Raw genomic sequence first — 19,358 nt, forward strand, 5'->3', positions numbered from 1 at the left:
GCCACATACAAGCAATTTAGGGTTAGGTTTAGGGTCAAGGTTAGGGTTAGAAACAAAAAAACTAACATCAAAAAGATAACTAGCTCCGTTATATGGCGGTGGGACCGATAGTCTGGCTAGTGGGAGCGAGCCGACAGGGGAGCGTCCTGCGTTGGGAGCGTCAATCAGGGAATCGTTCTCAGTAACGCGAGCCCAATGTATCAGCGCGAGCTCAATGTCGACCAGAGTGGTCAAGTTGAGCACGCCACCCCGAAATCAATGTGAAATACCCTGCCATTTGCAAACAGTAGGCAACCTGTCCTTAAAAAGTATGGGTCCTCAAAACAGCACTTGTTGCACAAATATGTGTAGATGGCCTCTTCAAGAAATTGAAATTATGTATGGTCACTTTTTCTTATTGTTTCACGTGGAGGTCTACTGACCTTGTCTAAATAATGTAGGCTAGTTTATGTCCATGTATTATATTAGGACCCAAGGTTAATGGGTTATTCTATTTACCATGTTTTCACAGGCTGCTGTCTCATAATTTGGCGAAGACGAGTCACCTGAAGGCCTAACTCGCCATAGAAGACTGAAAGAATGTAAGATTAACTTCTTTGTGACCAATATGACTTGCTCATTGATACATGTCAATATGAGGTGCATGGCAAAGTATTTAATTTATTTGTCTCGCTTCTAGGAGCTGTAGAAACAACAGGGTGTTCTTTTTCAGGGTATTCTTTTTTTATAGAACTGGACAGGTCATTTATTCGTTATCCTTGTTTTTGAAGTGTCCTGCAGGATGCTGTGTCCTGCAATCCTGTGTACTGTGCTACAGACGCATGTGGAGGTCAACCCCAAAATGGGCACAGTCTCAACCGCAGAAGAGTGAAAGAGGGTAAGCTTAACCTATAGCCTACGTCAGGGTCGGGGAACGTTTCTCATTCGAAGGGCCGCTTCAAATTCATCCGAGGGGCCGTAAAAGTCCTCCAAGGGCCGTACTATGAACACAAACCAGGATTTTCCCTTTCACTTTAGGCCTATATTGAAGGCAGCCACATTTAAACAAACGCCACCTTCAGGTTCCCTGAATATAACTTAATTGTATTGCAAATGTATTTTCTAAGATTCCTTTACAAAATATGTCATATTTCATGTGAAGCTGAATAGCATTAAAATTATATCGGGGGGCCAGATAAAACTGCCTCAAGGGTCGCAAACGGCCCTAGAGACATAGGTTCCCCACCCCTGGCCTACATTGTCAATATGACTTGTGCTACTTTATAGATAAGTAATCAATGCTGTGCATTGCTATGTTTTGATTTATTTTCTTACATCCTACAGATCCTGGCAGGGAGACGGTAGTGTCCTGCAGAATGGTGATGGGCCAATCTTACAAGAGACCACAGAAAACTGATATAGTGTAAGATTATCCCTGTTGGGCTCAATAGGTCTTGCTTATTGACATATTTGCTATGTCAATATGAGGTGCATGGTTAAGTATTTATTTATTTGTCTCGCTTCTAGGAACTATAGAAACAACAGTGCCTGCTGCAGTATAATGAGGACACCCTGAGCAGAGAGCTCCAATAGACCCAGGTCCAGTGTCTTGGCAGGGTGAAATGGCACTGATATGGGTATGTACTAATGTCAGTTAAAATGAATGAATGAATTAATTCTCATATCTGAATAATGTGAACACTGGATTTACCCCACACACACACACACACACACACACACACACACACACACACACACACACACACCCTAGGCCTAGATGATTTGGACCCAAGGTTACTTTTACCACAGCTCTGGCACATCAATTTTCATTTGTTTAATAACTGGTCAGGTAATTTATTCATTCCCCTTGTTTGTTTTTTTTGTTTTTTTTTGTAGTGTCCTGCAGGATGCTGTGTCCTGCAATCCTGTGTGCTGTGCTACAGACGCGTGTGGAGGTCAACCCAAAATGGGCACAGTCTCACCACAGAAGAGTGAAAGAGGGTAAGCTTAACCTATAGCCTACGTCAGTGGTGGGGAACCTTTCTCATTCGAAGGGCCAATTCAAATTCATCCGAGGGGCCGTAAAAGTTCTCCAAGGGCCGTACTATGAACACAAACCAGGATTTTCCCCTTCACTTTAGACCTATATTGAAGGCAGCCACATTTAAACAAACACCACCTTCTTCAGCTTCCCTGAATTGTTAATATGTAAGTGTTGAGTGTTAATGTTAAGGAACAGTCCACCATTTTTCACATATATGGAGTATTTACATGCATGAATGTGCATTTCATTTTGGTCTGTGTTTTCATTATCTAGTTTAACAGTATAGTATAGCGTTTCTCGTCTCCAGTTGGCCACAGCAGCTCACATATGGCTCAGTTCTGATTGGCCAATTGGAGATGAGAAATGCAGGCGGGGGCAATATCGCCCTATTTTACGCAACATTGCGTTGGGGGCTATATCAAAGCTATTGAAAGTATTGTGTCATGTTCTGTCTGTAATTGACAAAAAATGAGATTGGAATTGACGACTGTATCAGCTGTCAGGTCATGTCTCAGGATTGTGTATTTAGTAGCTCCTCTCTTTTTGCAGCTTTAAAACTTAAGGCCACCGCTATGGAGGGAGCGGCTGCAACCGCCACCAGCGCAGCAGCTGCCCAACAAGCTCGACCCTCCGATTCCTCCACCTCCAGCTCCTCCACCTCCTCTTCAAGTGACTCGGAGCCAGAGAGGAAGAGAAAGAAGAGGAACAAGAGAGACAGGAAAAAGAGAGAGAAGAAGAGGAAGAAGGACAAGCACAGACAGACAGAAGGAGAGAACTTGCGAACACTTGCACCCTATTGCGGAGCTCGCCTTCAGGTGGGCACATGCAGAAAATTGAACAGCTTAATGATTAACAACGATTTTTAGAACCTGAACAAGGACTGCCTGCTTACCTTTTTTTTTTTTCATCTTTTTGAAATATCTAGCAGGTCCCCCTTTCTTTTCAGTTGCTGTATCTCCTGCATGTGCCCACCTGATTCACACTGTGTGGCACAGTCCTTGGTGAAGTTAAATAAACTATCACCAGGAAGATATGTCTCCCTAATTTCCATGTAATCATCAGGGCTGACCGTTGCAAGCTCCGCAATAGGGGCTTGGTTGCAGATGGTATTTCTGTCGATCGGAATTTTTTCGTACGCCGCCGTCTTGCTTAAACCCTTTCTCACCAGCCTGACCACCTCCATATAGCGGGGGGCTAGCGGGAGCTGTCTGTAAAATATCTGTATTTTGTTTGTATATTTTACAGTATCACCGCGGAAGGGCCTCTGCTACATGGCGAAGAAAAAAATAGGTCATTGGCATTTTAGGGATAAGAAACGAGCGGAGGTGTCCCATCCTGTGGCTGGTGAGAAGAGGAGGACGGGAGAATCTTATCCCAATTGTGGTCAAGCATGTGCGTCCAGGAGCCACCCTGATGAGTGGCGAGCATACAGAGGCGCATTAGCTGCCATTGGCTACACTCACTTCACTGTTAACCATTCAAGATGGTTTGTTGATCCAAACAGTGGGGCCCATACACAGCACCTTGAGAGGGGTTACTGCCACACTTATTGAATGTGTGTGTGTGTGTGTGTGTTACAATATGTGAAGGCCTATGACTTGCTTTCATAATAATAAAAAGTTATTGCTCTCTGTCTGGTGCTTTGATTGTATTTAAAAGTTCAGAAAATACACTACATCAGAATAGGCCTATGTAATGAGTTATGTGTTATAATGCTGTGACTTCACTTGGTGGGGGAGTTAATGATTGGGAAGGTTGTTAATGATTGATTAGTTGACTGTATAGAAATGGTTGATTACACACTTGTTTTCAGTATAGTAATCATGTGTTAAGTTAACGCATGATTACTATACTGAAAACAAGTGTGTTAACCTATCATAATGTCATGGCTTTACTTAAGGTGGCCAAGAAAACGTGAATGAATATTGTAGTAATCATGAGCACACATGATCATGTAATGACTTTACTTGGGGTGGCAAAGACAACATGAATTCATAGTATACTACGATGTCAATGATATGTAATATATTAGGCTAAACATTAGGCTGGTCATTGGCTGATATAACCAGAAGGTATCAGATGCATGTGTGGGCACAATCACGTCACTGGGTAGTCTAAGTATGATTATCAGTTTTGAGAAGTGGTGACTTGGCGTTTGGCCTACCACAAGGGCCTATTAATATAATAGGCTAGCCTATATTTGGTTATGGTTTGAACTGAAATACGTTTATACATTATAAAGAAGTAAGGTCATTGAAATCGTGAAAAAAAAACTGACTAAATGTGGAAGTCGTCGCTGCAGCGCCACAGAAACTCCTTCGGCTGGCTCCCTTCAGGGCGTTGGTGATGGCTGGCTAATGACCACACATCGGAACGAGAGACACCCTAAATAAGCCGCTAAAAGAATGCAGATAGTGGGAAACGAAACGTTACATTAAGACGGGAGCAGGTAATAAGAATGAAACGTGACTCCCTGTGTTTGCGGGGAGGGGGTGTAGGCTACTATGATGGCCTGGAGAGGTTGCTTCAAGTCCGCAGGTGACGAAGGAAGTGTCGAACCCCCAGCTACGAACGCCACAGCCGCTGTTCCTGACAACGCTCTGTAGCTTCTCTGAAGTTGCCCATTGCCATAAGGTCTGGTTGAGATGACTGGCTCCACACGGCGAGGATTGTTATGCACATTGGCAATGGGCTGATTATTTCAGCTGGTCATCATAGAAATCCACACTAGTCTCCTAAATGTAGGCTAGGCAACGTGATCTCGAATGAATTGCGTCTCATTTATCACGCAAACCAAAACCAAAATTGCGTTGATATTGAGGCAGTCGGTTCATATGCAAAATAGGGAGGCGGAGCACTCGGAGGGTCACAGGCAGCCTCAAAATGAATGGCAGTGAACGAGAAGCCAGCGTATTGAAGGATAAAACTCGCTGTTTTGAACTTGTAATCGAAAAAATCCTTCAAAGTTCACAGCCTGCCTCGTGAATTCAGGGAAATGCCAAAAAAGTGGGACAAGCATACGTGCATCCAGATGACCACGCGCACTTGTAGAATCCACAGTCCCCCCTATCAGCTCAGTTTGACAGCTGTGAAAACGCTCTCGGAGAAGTTGTATTACGAGAGGTTCCACTCGCCAGGTACTGCACTGTAGGGGCGCCAATGGAGGACTGCAGACTACATTCAGAATGAATGGGCTGCGCTCTCGTCTCGACAGCGCCCCTAACTGCAGGCATGGGTTAAATAGCGAGAAGGCTGTAAATAGTGTACCCTCCGAATGCACCGCTCGCTGGGTGCGTTCTGAGTGACAGCTGTCAAACTGAGCTGATAGGGGGGGACTGTGGATTGTACAAGTGCTCGTGGTCATCTGGATGTACGTATGATTATCCCACTTTCGTGTCATTTCCCTGAATTCACGAGGCAGGCTGTGAAAGTTTCCCCGGACGATTATTAGTTCAAAACAGCGAGTTTTATCCTTCAATACGTGGGCTCCTCGTTCACTGCCATTCATTTTGAGGCTGCCTGTAACCCTCCGAGTGCTCCGCCTCCCTATTTTGCATATGAACCGACTGCCTCAATAACGACGCACTCTCTTTTATGTCACACATGCGCAGTAGCCAGCACTATCTTTTAAGGCCAGGAGGCTTTATTGTTAGCCTATTTATAACAAAAACAAAACGATATTCACGTTGCTTAACGTAACGACTCATTATAAATATGCTGTTAAGTCCCCACAAACTAATACTGAGCTCTTTTGGGCTGTTAAAGTCAAGTTTTGATTTTAGCAAGTCTTTTTCTGTTTGATTGAATTAAAACGAACCCTTTAAACATTGACATAAATTTGTCCAGAGCGTGATTTGCGCACAACAACCTCTAGGCCTACAACGTTTTGAATAGTTTCAAATATTTCATTCATAAATCCCCAGACCCCTTCCCTCTGCTACTACACCAATGATGTCATTTTATTGCGACCACTCTCTGGATTGTGGATTTTACGGACTGCATTCCCATGTACTGGGTTTAGCTGGACCGTATTGGACTGGAGGTAAGTTAATTTAATTGATAAGGTGAATGTGCATTAACTGCTATATTTGAATGCATCTTCCAGGTCACATCATTGGTTTAGTCGCCAAACTTTTCTGACTGTCACAGATGGTTTTACCAGCCAGCTGCTTCTACTGTGTAGCCTAGCCTAGCCTAGCCTACCCATTATTGCTCGCGTGGCAAATTATTCTGTCCATAATTATGTATACTGTTTGGTTTTACAAGCGGTATCTCGGCCTCATCAAGCAAGCAGAACTTTGAAAACGACGTCAGATGCGCCAAAGTTCTGCTAAAGAGAGTAAATAGCGCGATATGTAGTCTGAAATCTCATTCTGAGCAGAGCACTTGCTTGACAGGTTCACTAATCTCTCTCTCTCTCTCTCTCTCCTCTCTCTCTCTCTTCTCTCTCTCTCTCTCTCTCTCTCTCTCTCTCTCTCTCTCTCTCTCTCTCTCTCTCTCTCTCTCTCTCTCTCTCCCCCCCAACTTTCAGGTGACAGGATATTTTGTACCTGCTTCGGACTGGTTCTGTCATTAACCTACTGAGCTGGTGCTTCTGTCCCAGGTAGGCTACATGGGCAGTCATTTTGTGTGTGTAGGCTACAGGTTTGGTTAGGTGTTTCAAGTTCAAATTCCATTCTTTCTGTACATGCAGGTAAAATGTGTTTGAACTTACATTTGCATCTATACATGAAGTAGGCAGCCTAGAGCAGGAGGCAGGCGTCAGATCAGAGGGTTGCAGGTTAGAATCCCACTTTTCCACTCCCTATCTTGCTCCATGGCTGAGGTGCCCTTGAGCAAGGCACGTAACCTAACCCCACACTGCTCCAGGGACTGTAACCAATACTCTGTGCTTTGGACTAAAGCGTCAGCTAAAGTATAATGTCATAGTAATTTAAAAAAAAAAAAGTCCTATTGACCATGGCACCCAACCTAGCATTGCAGCCAAAACTGTGTCTACCTTGTTTCAAATGCTTCTCTGTATAAAATGGCCCATTTCCATTACATATTCTAATTCCCCCAACTCTATATCGAACTTCATTGGGTGGGGCTGTTTTATTTATTTTTTCTGCATATGAATGAGATGCTGTGTGACTAAATAAGCTTACCATAATGTTTTTAGTACTGTTATTTGTGTTTTTTTGTTGTTGTTTTGTTACAGTAGTAGTAGTAGTAGTCTTGTGATCATATGGTCATCATATGTTATGTCTGCATTTCCCTAGGCATCTCCATCGCATCGCTCCTAGGCATCTGAAAGTGTACCGTTGCGCACAGGTGTGTATGACTGGTATAACATTTACAGCAGCAGCACATAGCTGGTAAGAGAACAGAGTTAATGCTGGACAAAAACCCTCATCTGAAAAAGCAAGGTGTGGAAAAACACATACACTGCCATTTGAGACAAGTGTCCTATGAAGACACCTGAAAGAGTCAGTTATAGATCTGTAGTGCTCATGTTTATTTTGTTTGGTTGAGGGTGGGGATGGGTGGGGTATAGCACCTGTAAGACATGAAAACTACTTTCACCCCTGCTGTATACACACCATCTTTGTGGATTTTGCTTGTTCCCACCTACATAGATCATGCTGGTAACGAGTTATTCAAAGGGTCTACCAATCATGGCAAAAACAGAAATCCAGCTCCTCAGCCCAGGCAGTGCCAACAACCCAGCTGATCCAGGAGCTGCAGCGAGGGGTAGTGATGACACTCCGGGCACCCCGACTGCCCTCTTCAACCATTCCCATGGAATTCATCCTGTCCAGCCTCCGTCAGATAATCCAGCCCTCCCCCTCCTACTTCCAGAGACTAATTTGCAGGTAAGCATACACAAACTGAACATTTTGTCATACTGGTCGGTCAGCTGTGGTCTTTCTATTTTGCACATCAAATTCATCCCATTTCACCCCCCAGAATCTCATCTTGTGATGTGGATCTACTGACTACACTGCTTATATGCAGATTTTTGGCATTCTCTAAACACACTACCCCACTATCCCATTCATACACTACCCAACAATAACTGTCTGGACCCTGCAACAACATACAACACATCATACATAGGTAGAAAAATGCTGAGGCACTAAACTCCTAAAGGTTACAATTTTTACATATGCCCTGAGGAAGGGACATAAGGATCGAAACACGTAGGCATTGTAGCCAAATAATAAAAGAAAAAAATGTTACCTTGAGTGCCTCAGTATTTGTCTACTTCGACCAAGTTTCAGAGGCCCTACACTGATGAGCATCCAAGGGAAAAAGTGAAGACCCAGATTACTCAAATGACCTGTTTGCGTTTGACATCATACTGTACATACCGGCTTGTTGATCCTGTCCCTCGTGGAAAGGACACACACACGCACACGCATACACACACACAGACAGCTCCTATGGAACCGCACCATGTGACTGCACCTTACCTGCACCTTACCTGCACTACCTCAGACCTCCACTACCAAGAACTGCTGGCCTCTGTAACATACAATGCACCAACGCTGCTTGTTGTAATTATTTATTAATTAATTACTTTATTGTTACTAGTTTTACGTGTCCTGTCTTGCACTAATGTCAGACATACACAGAACTGACATTTACAGACTATGTCCTGACATGGCATAGAGTGAGAATTTCATTTTACTTGTATAACCTGTGCATATGAAGAAAATGACAATATAACTGACTTGACTCCACACACACACCACTAATTACTCGCTCCGCAAGATTAGTCATTAGAATGTTTGAGTTTCACAATACAGGCAGACAACTCTAATTTCATTGCATGTTACACTTTTCACAGATTCTAATGGGTATGTGCTAAGGAGATGATGAGTGAACACGCTGCCAGTTTGGTTGCAGGTATGTTTTACTTTATCTGTCGAAAAAGCATATTCTTTTCAAGTTGCGCTCCATTATCCCGCCTGTGATATTTTTGAAGGCCATCACTTGGGGTCAATAGACAACCAAATATCTGTCAGTGGTAAAGTGTCTTACGTCCGTGTACTATGAAGGTGGATCACAGTAGAAGTAGTTAACCATATTTCTCAACCTAAACATATTATCTCCCCCACACCGCACACATTGCTCAGTGCTGCTCCTGCAGAATGGACCATGCTAACCTCCCAGTTGTGTTTGTAGATCTCCACACAAATATCACCCCTCTACATTGTAAAGCTGAAAAGAATATGTCTACTTGACATCTTTTAACCCACCAAGTAGAGGAAGGTTAACTTAAGTACAGTTTAGTTGTTGTTTTGGTGTTGTGATTTTATCACATTATATTACATTACAATGCATTTAGCAGACACTTTATCCAAATGTGTATCCATGTGGATCAGAGTGTGGGGTGAACACAGGACAGCTGTATACAAGTAAACCATTGTAAAACTGAAGACCTACTGATCGTGTGTAAGCAGGATAAAGTAAGTGCATTGGGTTATGAATTACAGATTAGGAATGAATGCTTTGTTATGTAGGGGAGCTCTCTCAGACGAGATGAGTCTCCACAAACTGCTTGAAAGTTGAGAGGGATGAGTACACTAAAAAAATGTATCATTTCCCCAAATGCAGCAACAAGCGGAAAGCCATTATAATGTCTGAATCTGTATTTAATTTGAGATTGTTATGTATATGTTTCTGTGTATATATCTCCTGCTTTAAAAAAAAATGTATATATTTGTTTAAAATATATATCTCCTGTTTTTTATGTTGTTTCCAGTGTGTCACCGAATTCCGTAGATTCATCATCACTATGTGGGGTGGAAGCTGCACAGACTACAACAAGGCTTCTGGGACCCCACTCCCCTCAAGCAAGACATTTACCACCTGCTTCACCTATGAAGGACTGATTATTGGCAGTGATACCACAACGCATACAAGCTGTTCAGCCTGCTGCCCTCTGGGTAGAGGTACAGGAGTATCTGCTTCCGCAACTCCAGACTCGCCAACATCTTCATCTACCAGACTGTCATGCCGAATCGTCCCTCCTCTCTCCCATCCCAGGATGCCGAATTATGACCAAGTGACTGAAGAACTGCCATACGTCTTCACTTGGTCATGGCATGACCAGAGGCTGTATGCAGACTCACAGTATAATTCTACACGATCCACTATAAGTCATATTTTATTTCAGGTGTTTTGAATAGCTGTGATACATTAATGATGCCTGCCAACGATTCTGAATTGTGTACAGTCTGTAATATTTCTTCTTCAAGGGACCAGTCAAGTCGATGTGACAGGTGATTTTTATACAAAACTTTGTCAAAGTTTACGTAATTGACACATCTGGTTGGTCCTTGTTTTGAATTCTGAATTGTCAATATACTATATGCCTTTATCAGGTTTGAGCTTGGAGTTGAGTATATGTTAAATTAATAGAATGTGTTTTTTGCTAGTCTTCACATTAAACTTAGACCGAACTGCCTTTACCTTTGGATCGTCTGCAGTTCCCTGTTGGCCCACTACCATCTGCCCCGCATGGTGCGCGACACCAGACACTGGAGCAGCTGGGTCGCCACTCATCAACACAGAGTGAAACAGTGCTTTGACCGCTCCCACAGGGTTAAAAGCCCCACACTTGCTCCACTGGACTGATTGAGGATCCGCAGGCCTACCCGGGGCCACAAGCTCAAGTCATTCTGTTCTGCCCCACTGCAAGTGACTGAGCAGCTGGGTCCCGCCATTTTCCGCCGTGTTCGCAAGGTGCCGCCGCCTACTGCAACAGACCTGGAGGCGACCGGCCCGTACGAGGGCCCATCCAGGCCATCTCAGAGACTATGTACTCTGACAATATGAATGATGTTCCTGGGTCTCCCCTGGGGAGCCCTGGGGAGGGGGGAAATGTTATGTCTGCTCTGTTGCCTGTGCTGATATTTCATATTTCCTGATGCTACTTGAAGACGACATAATAACATTTGTGCAGGGCATGCTGGGATGCGAGTTCAGTGAAATAAACGTCTGGTATGGCTAGACTTTGACAGCTCTGTGTGTAGCGTATTGTTTACAGTTTTATTGTACATAACACTGGGGGCAAAATCTTAATTTCATGCAGCCCATGGGATCATTTCAAATGTGTATTACACAGTTGGCCCACATACACCATTAATGTATGTTGTAACAAGACTTGAACATGAAATTTTGGTTGTCAGAGGAATATGAGTGGGCCCAGGCCAATGAAACAGCTCATTCATATGTAACACAATATGAACTACCATGCATGATGATGGAGAAGAGTATATGTAACATTTTAAAACACTACCCCTGTAGACCTAAATTAGCTGTTACCAGAATGGCAATGACCAATTCGTTACATATTAGGTCTACTTAAAGGTGCGCTGTGTAGGATGTTGGCCAGAGTATTGCAACTATGCTGCTCATTGAAACAGTGCTGCCCATTGCCAAATTAGATCTTTTCATGATTAATTACTAAATAATAGGCCTAAAGTGATATCTAATAGTATGACCAAAGTACAGTAAGTTTTGCAGCTAAAAATTCTATTTCTGGACATTCAAAATGGCGGTCATAACAAATAGCCTACTTTGAATTTCATGACGGTGGTAAGTATTCATTAAAAAGGTCTCCTAACATCTGTTAATGGGCAGCAGTAGTATTAGTATTACTCTGGAAATAATACTAAAAATATTACACACAAAACAATATTACACACAAAACAAATATTTAGTTTGGCCTAACTTTATTTCAGATTTTGATTTTGGCATTTTGTCTTAATACTCCTGGCTTGGATCCTTCAAAACCCACTTGTAAATATGTATTTTGAGTTGTGCTTATAGGCCAGATGTGTGCCATTCTAAAATAAAAATAAAAAACAGTTTTGCAATGTCAAATCTGAGACCGTTTTGGATATGCTGCCAGTTCGTTTTTTTTTCTGTAAAAATAGGTATGTTTTGTCTACACACATAACTTACATAGCCTTATTCGAAACCCACTTGAATATCCACATTTTAGTTTAATTGATAGGTGAACATACGCCTTGCAGAAATAATCCAGCATGATTTGACTCAATGTAGCCACTGGGGGGAACGTATATGCTTATTTTGGCAGCAAGCTATGACTTTTGGTAGCCTACTTTTATGTCCATACATCCTTAAAACTCTCTTTAACATCCACATATGCACTTGAATTGGCAAGTTGATAGGAAATAATCCAAGATTTAGACGCTTGATTCAATAGCCATGCGTGGGGCATCCTGAATTGCTTGGAAATACATAATTGTGCCAGCAAGCGACTAAGACTTTTGATACTTATAAGTAAATAAATGATTGAAAACCCATTTAAACATCCCCATATGTGCTTGGATTGACAAAGCCATGTGTGCTGTGGTGAAATAAACCAATTTTCAGGTATTTGAGTCAATGTAGCCACTGTGGGGCAAACTGGGATGCTTGGAAATGCATAATTTTGGTAGGAAACGGCTATGACGGTTGGTAATTTTAAGTTAATAAATCATTTATTACCCACTTACACATCCCAATATGTACTTGAATTGACAAATGGATATGTGCTGAAATTATATTAACCATTTTTCAGGCATTTGACTAATAGTAGCCACTCTGGGGAAAGGGAAATGCTTGCCATGTGTAATTTTGGCATCCAACGGTTGTGACTTTTAATGCTTAAAAGTCAATAAATTGGTCAAAAAACATCAAAACATTCTTATTTTGACTTGTCTTGATGCAGAAATACATGATCTGCAAAAAAAAAATATATTACACCAAATTTTCATGCTCTGTCGATGCTTAGCCCACAGCCATCCTAAAAAGGTACCATTAAAAGAAGCGAAGGAGCCATTTACAGCTTGGTAGGCGTAACACCTTTTTTTCATGGAATGTCAACATATGGCACATATTTTGATAGAGGCTATAGTGACAAACATATCTGTAAAATATTGGCCCTCTACCTGCTTGTATGTGACTGGGAGGCGGGGCCAAAAATCAAAAATGTGGAATTTCTAGGGGGCGCTATAGAGCCAGTGAACATGGAAGTTGTAATTTAACTTATTTTTCCTATTCTGTGTGACACATAGATCTAACATATCAAATTGCAGGCTTCTACCTTTTTATGTGTTGGCTGTAGACTGGGTCAAAAATGAGGAAAAACTGACAAAAAATAGAATTTCTAGGGGGCGCTATTGAGTCTGCAAATGTGTTGGCTGCATTTTGACTTCACTCACATGTTCAGCGTGACCTATATAAGTGACATATCCAATATGAAGTCTGTATGTACTTTTGAATTCCAAGGGGGTGGGGCCAAAGTTGTCAAAAAGAGAGAAAGTGCATGAAATTGTAGGGGGCGCTACAGAGTCTGTGGCTAGGAAATCTGTAATTTGACTTAATTTACTTATTCTGGGAGACACAAAGATGTTCTATGCCAAATTTTAGATTTCCAGATTGTTGCATGTTGCCAGCAGATGGTGCCAAAAATGTCAAAAAAAAGAATTCCTAGGGGGCGCTATTGAGTTTAACAATGAGTAATCCACAATCAGACTCCAATCCCATGTTTTTCGTTACACATTGATGTTGCATACCGAATTTTGTCATCCTGCAATAAAAGGAAATTAGAAATGGTAACCCTAACCCTAATTATCACGAATTCCATAATGAATAGCCTGTAGTAGAGTTATAGGGCAGTTATTGAAAACAAATATGAGCACGTGGAACATTATGTTACTGTTAGGGATTACACAAATTGAAAATGATGAAACAAACTGAAAATGATGAAACCCCTGTTGGATTAAGGATAAAATGTGGTGTATAAGGTGGTGCTACAGAACCAGTGAGTGTGTAAATTGCAATTAGATTACACAGCATAATTCAGGAAATTATTGTATGTCACATGCATGGCTTAAATCTTGGGTTCAAATAATACAATTCTTTAGAATACGGGCCATGCCTGGAAGAGTTGTTGTATGGACATGTCAGAATCTTCCTTACGATGGTGAATAGTAGATGAGCTGGATAAAAGAGGGGTTAGAGTTTATGCAAATAGTCTTCCCTTAAAAATATCTACCCCCTGCAACCTTGTATGGAAATGGTCTCATCTTGAAAATCACTTGTATTGATATCATTAATACAATTGCTGAGGGGGTTAGTAGACTTAAGTCAGTGATGTGTATTTCCATTGCATTGGTTAATGTGCAGTCTGTTCAAAGTAAGATTTAATATCTATTGGTTGTGTTTCTGTCTGTTTTATCAAGGTATATATCCAGTCACACTTTCTGAGCAGCTTCATGCAGATATTATCGCTTTTAGTGTGTCATTACAACAACCACCACGAAAGAGGGCCTAGGTTTGAGTCGCAGCTGAGAAACGCTACATTCTGTTACTACAGATGAAATGTTAAAAGGTACGCTGTGTAATATTTTTAAGCAGTTTCTTTCCAGCATTAATTCAGGCCATTCACAAATGTAACCTTTTTCAGAATACTTACCACCATCAAATTCTGAGTATTCATTATGACTGGGAAAATTACACTTTTCATGAAAACATGAAAGGAGTCCATTGTCCACCATCTTGAATTTAGTTGCATAATGTACTGTATTTTGGTCATACTAGTAAATATTGGTACATACTAGTAAATACTTGGTAAAATTCTTGAAAATTCAAAAGTCAAAATGGACAATAGGTAGCACAGTTGCAATGAGCAGCATAGGTGCAATACCTGCTCTGATCACCATCCTACACAGTGGACCTTTAACAGTATAATGTGGTCATTTAGTTTCATTCAGTGGTTCTGAGTGGTTCTTCATAGTGTTCAAAGGCAGTGCTGAAGAAGTTGGATTGGCTGCTTGGATTATTCGAGCTTGTGTAACGGAGGCCAACTAGCAGAGTGTGGCGTGGAAGGATAGTAAACCTCCCTCCCGAAGCCTCATACAGTACCAGCAGCGCTGAGCTATGGGACTGGTCATTTAGCTCAGCGGTATCGTGCTGTGCCTCCCATACCCGAACCGATGCGTTGACTAGGTGGTGGCAAGTTCAAGATCTAAGGGGGACAGACTGTGTGGAAAACTCAGTTACACTTGGCTCTAAGAACACAGTTCAAGTAACAGGCTGAGCTGTCAAGTTGATGACTATGACTGGGGTCTTCATTGGGATGTGTTCTTCTGGAGACACCTGCAAAACAAAATAAATATACATGCATGGGCATGAGTAAATATATGACGGTGCATATGGCCATATAAAAAAAACAACAACATTAACACCAGCTACAAAACACAACACAGCAGAATCAGCAGTCCTCCGCAAGAGCATTCCATCATTAAACAGGAATGCTAAAATTATGATTACAAACTGTGAGAGATAGTAATACTATTAGTATCTACTATCAGTAATACTATTAGTATCAGCTCTAATTTAAGAGTGAACACCTTAGTTTCATCTCTTAATTTCAATCAGGCTCATCAAAACTTGTGTACGGCTTGTGGAGGGTACATGAGTCCAGATTCAGGCATTTGAAATTGCATCATGTTGAGGAGTTGAAGATATTTCCTCAGCACCTCAAACAGTGGTGGTCAAATGCTAACATACTGTGCACTGGCCCCTTATGAAACATACTAAGTTTCATGTAAAAGGGCGACCATAAAAATGTCACATAAGATGTAGTGTCAATACTTGGGCAAACATCATGTTAGTAGTGTTTTTTCCAATTTAGACAGAAGGTTAGTTTAAAAGCATACAGTATGTTACCCCAGTGATTTGGCTGACATTCATGACATTGAATCGTCTAACCACAAAGAAATGAGTGGAATGCCCTGTAACGCAAACACACAATACATTCCAACAACATTCCCACAATTGCTGCCTACCTGAGACCTTAGACTTTGGTAGGCTCCAGGTCAAGCAATGTATGGGGCCACTCTTCCTCTCAATCACATTATTCCTCTGGTTGCACCTGAAAACAACACAGATAGAAGTGTACATCAGTTATTGTGATAGCACCAGTAGGTGTGGATGAAGAAAGGTGTAGATGAAGAAAGCAGCGCACCACTACATTAAATCTGCACATCAAAGACCTGCCCAAAATACCAAAAACTACTTACTGTGAACTTGCTTTTTGATTATGAAACTAGGAGGCTAAAGAAAGACAGCAACATGCAGAAATGCATCTTTTTAAATGTGCCACTTTTCACAGAAACGCAACCAATCAGAGTTCAAAGACATTTTAACCAACAAATGTCCATGACTTTTCCATGACTTGGGCACAAGTTCCCATGACTAAACATAACATCTAAAAGTGTTTCTACCAGTTCAGCCACCCATTGAGGTCAAGCCTTTTGTTAATTGTAACTATTTGATTTGTAAGCTTAATCCTGCCATCTGGTGGACTAAATGTGCAGCTGCAAAGTCTACATCAGTCACAATCTCAAGCACTGGAGCCTAGCACATTTTTTGTCTGTATATGAAATGTGTGTTTAACTACATGTAAAAGTGTCACTGTGAAATTACAAAAACATGCATAATGACACATTGAATGATTATATAAATGGATATTATTCCTCCTTCATTTTTTTTGTTTGATCAATACAAATTTTCATTATTGGTCCAGGAGATATGAAATCTTACTTAAAAAGGACTGTCCGTGTATTAACGCACTGGGAGCACACACGATGGACCACAGTCTGCCTGTTTCTCCTCCACAGCATTCCCCATCAGAGCAGTCCTCCAGGACAAGCTTGTTACATTTTGCTGCTGAAACAGAAGAATGAACCATAGCAAGAATAGAAGGTGAATAGCCTACCACAACATATCCGTCACAAATAGACCAAGCACTACATCAGCGATTCCAGCGACGGAAGTAATTGACTTTGCATTGAGTCGCGCAACAAAAGTGATTCGGGCAACTAGAGGCAATTTGCGCGACTTGAGCGACAGTTTGTAGTTTTACTTATTCAAATTAGCTATGATGTGGTATTGCAACAGTCGCCACAGCCAATTGGAATGTTGGACTGCTTGCATTCTGCTTTTAACGGACATACTTCTATCACTCTTGCTGCACAGTCCAGCGATTCTCTGTCGCTTGATCTTGTCGCCACCGGTGTATTCGCCTGGTAATGCACTGTACTTCTGACAGAAACACAACCAATAGATATTAAATCTTACTTTGAACAGACTGCACATTAACCAATGCAATGGAAATACACATCACTGACTTAAGTCTACTAACCCCCTCAGCAATTGTATTAATGATATCAATACAAGTGATTTTCAAGATGAGACCATTTCCATACAAGGTTGCAGGGGGTAGATATTTTTAAGGGAAGACTATTTGCATAAACTCTAACCCCTCTTTTATCCAGCTCATCTACTATTCACCATCGTAAGGAAGAGGTATCATAGTGTCCTCTCAGCCAATATGATGATGCTCGTCTATGCTGTCATTGTCATTTTTACAGTATTAATGTGCCTCTTTGGTTTTGCTAGGCCCCTCCTAGTCTTCCCTCTCTTTCGTTCATAGGTTTTGTGAACATACAAAGGACATGCCTAAAAACTGCATTTATAATATTGATAATTATATCCTAATGTCACCAGATAGAATGAGATCTGATAAAGAGGGATTGAGATTTGTGTTGTACTTCAGTTAAAAAACACAGCATATAAATTAAATGAAACTACTACTTACCCATCAACAGTTTCACTCCACTGAATATTTTGGACCTCAGGGAAAACTGGAGACGTAAAACTGTAAAGTAAGATTTAGACCAAAAGAAATAGTAAGTTTCTTAAATGTGCAACAGAAAAACCACACACAACTTCAGTTAGATAATGCATACAAACAGCCATATGAAGACAATGTTGTCATATTCTGTGGAGAGGATGGATAATATGACATGCATTAAATCAACGAGAAGATTGTGCTTAGAAGAGACAATTAGGTTGGTGTGACTTAATAGCTCCTCTTATTTCTGTTCAGATCTCCTTTTTCAGATATTTTCAACGGCACTTTGCACACAAAATACACATTAATACTGATTAGTTAGTGATGCAAAATGAGCTAATGTCGAATTTGGAAAAGCCAGAGACCTTGGAAAGGGAGAACAATCATACAACACCTTTGGTAAAGCTAGGCTAACTTAGTTGCACCACACTGAACTTGCAGCTAATTTTGATGTTACATGCAAACCAGAGGTGGATGTGGCTGAGATGTCACGCATATAAACAATCACGTTAATAAATTATGGACTAAACAAACTGTTAACATCACAAATCACGCGAGCAATACAATACGGGTGTAGAAGCAGCTAGCTCGTAAAACCAAGTTAGCTTAACAAATGAAGTGGGAATTGTGTGATAAACAAATTGCATGATCATCCCGATGTGCCGCTGTGTCAAGCATTCAAATAGGGTAGATCATAAATATCTAATTTATCAGATTAATTTACCAATTGATGAATAAAGCTCAGCCAAACCACATCAGACTGCAGGCAGTACAATCAAATCCACAATCCAATGCATGGACGTCGCGATGAAATGACATCATCATAAACAGTGGGGGTACATCAGGGTTATTTACAATGAATATTTCAAAAACCTTACTGGTTGAATGGTTTTCAGCCACAAAAGTCTTCTGGACAAATACTACAAATGCTCTCGTATAGGATAAAACAGTTTCTGTTATTTTATTAATATCCTAGCAAAACAGACTTTTGTCTAGGAACTAAAATGTGACTAAAATAGCCCATAAGCTCAGTATTTTGTTGTGGGGATTTAATTATGAAGTTGCAATACGCGGTTATGTGGAGCAACATGAATAACGGCTTATTTTTCAGTAAATTAGGCTACAAAGATGTCAGGGGGGCTCCAGGCAGCAGAGTGGCCACTGCGCATGTGTGACATAAAAGAGAATGCGTCCTTATATTGACGCAATTTTGAGTTTGGTTTGCGTGATAAATGAGACGCAATCCTTCGAGATCAGGCTCGGCTAGGCCAGGGTTTTCCAAACTGTGGTCCGTGCACCCCTGGGGTTGCGCAGCCTGCCATAAGGTGGTGCGCGAGCTGAATAGAGCAATGGTGAGAGTTTTTATACAGCATCAATGAACTTTAAGTAGTTTTTAATTGTACGGTGAATTGTATGCTGGAAGGGTCCATTTGAAGTGCAGTTTAACTCCAAGACTTGGAAAAGAGGATTATTCAAAACTGTGCATAATGTGCAGTGAATGTACAGTGAATCCATACTTGCGTGGCCATCAGCACACCAAAATATTCGCTAAGGGGGTGCGCGAGCCACAATGAAATGTACAAGGGGGTGCGCGGGGAAGTTTGGGAACCGCTGGCCTAGGCTACCACCTTT

At 41.4% G+C, this 19,358-nt stretch overlaps 1 protein-coding gene and 2 long non-coding RNA genes across 10 annotated transcripts; 2 read left to right on the plus strand and 1 right to left on the minus strand.

Annotated features, from left to right (window-relative positions):
* Positions 1-856: 856 nt before the first annotated feature.
* Positions 857-3,373, plus strand: LOC134442674 (ADP-ribosylation factor-like protein 6-interacting protein 4). 2 transcript variants are annotated; one of them, XM_063192722.1, is made up of 6 exons: positions 857-877; positions 1,324-1,402; positions 1,507-1,616; positions 1,876-1,980; positions 2,573-2,838; positions 3,269-3,373. In XM_063192722.1, exons 3-6 carry the CDS (start codon positions 1,613-1,615, stop codon positions 3,311-3,313), a joined length of 420 nt encoding a protein of 139 aa, XP_063048792.1. In that variant the 5' UTR covers positions 857-877; positions 1,324-1,402; positions 1,507-1,612; the 3' UTR covers positions 3,314-3,373. The 2 variants fall into 2 exon arrangements, with proteins under 2 accessions (XP_063048792.1, XP_063048791.1); XM_063192721.1 differs by lacking the exons at positions 857-877; positions 3,269-3,373 and having other exon boundaries at positions 901-1,402; positions 2,573-3,261.
* Positions 3,374-5,704: 2,331 nt separating this feature from the next.
* Positions 5,705-11,031, plus strand: LOC134442676 (uncharacterized). 2 transcript variants are annotated; one of them, XR_010033433.1, is made up of 7 exons: positions 5,705-6,065; positions 6,555-6,626; positions 6,717-6,803; positions 7,285-7,336; positions 7,642-7,878; positions 8,856-8,914; positions 9,774-11,031. It is a non-coding gene; the product is annotated as an uncharacterized LOC134442676 (long non-coding RNA). The 2 variants fall into 2 exon arrangements; XR_010033432.1 differs by lacking the exon at positions 6,717-6,803 and having other exon boundaries at positions 5,710-6,065.
* A 3,257-nt stretch (positions 11,032-14,288) lies between these two features.
* LOC134442677 (uncharacterized) lies at positions 14,289-18,980 on the minus strand. Of its 6 annotated transcripts, none has more exons than XR_010033439.1 (6): positions 18,451-18,980; positions 17,691-17,750; positions 17,047-17,126; positions 16,634-16,759; positions 15,877-15,962; positions 14,289-15,184 (listed from the first exon to the last, which is right to left on the minus strand). It is a non-coding gene; the product is annotated as an uncharacterized LOC134442677 (long non-coding RNA). The 6 variants fall into 6 exon arrangements; XR_010033434.1 differs by having other exon boundaries at positions 17,047-17,131; XR_010033435.1 differs by having other exon boundaries at positions 17,047-17,134.
* Between the last annotated feature and the right edge of the window lie 378 nt (positions 18,981-19,358).

The sequence above is a fragment of the Engraulis encrasicolus genome, unplaced genomic scaffold, assembly GCF_034702125.1.
Source record: "Engraulis encrasicolus isolate BLACKSEA-1 unplaced genomic scaffold, IST_EnEncr_1.0 scaffold_204_np1212, whole genome shotgun sequence".
NCBI lineage: Eukaryota > Metazoa > Chordata > Actinopteri > Clupeiformes > Engraulidae > Engraulis > Engraulis encrasicolus.

What these genes read in the sequence shown, in the direction of transcription:
- LOC134442674 (XM_063192721.1), top strand. An exon ending in CCACAGAAGAGTGAAAGAGG is followed by an intron (nt 1,981 to 2,572) that starts GTAAGCTTAACC and finishes CTCTTTTTGCAG; the next exon opens with CTTTAAAACTTAAGGCCACC.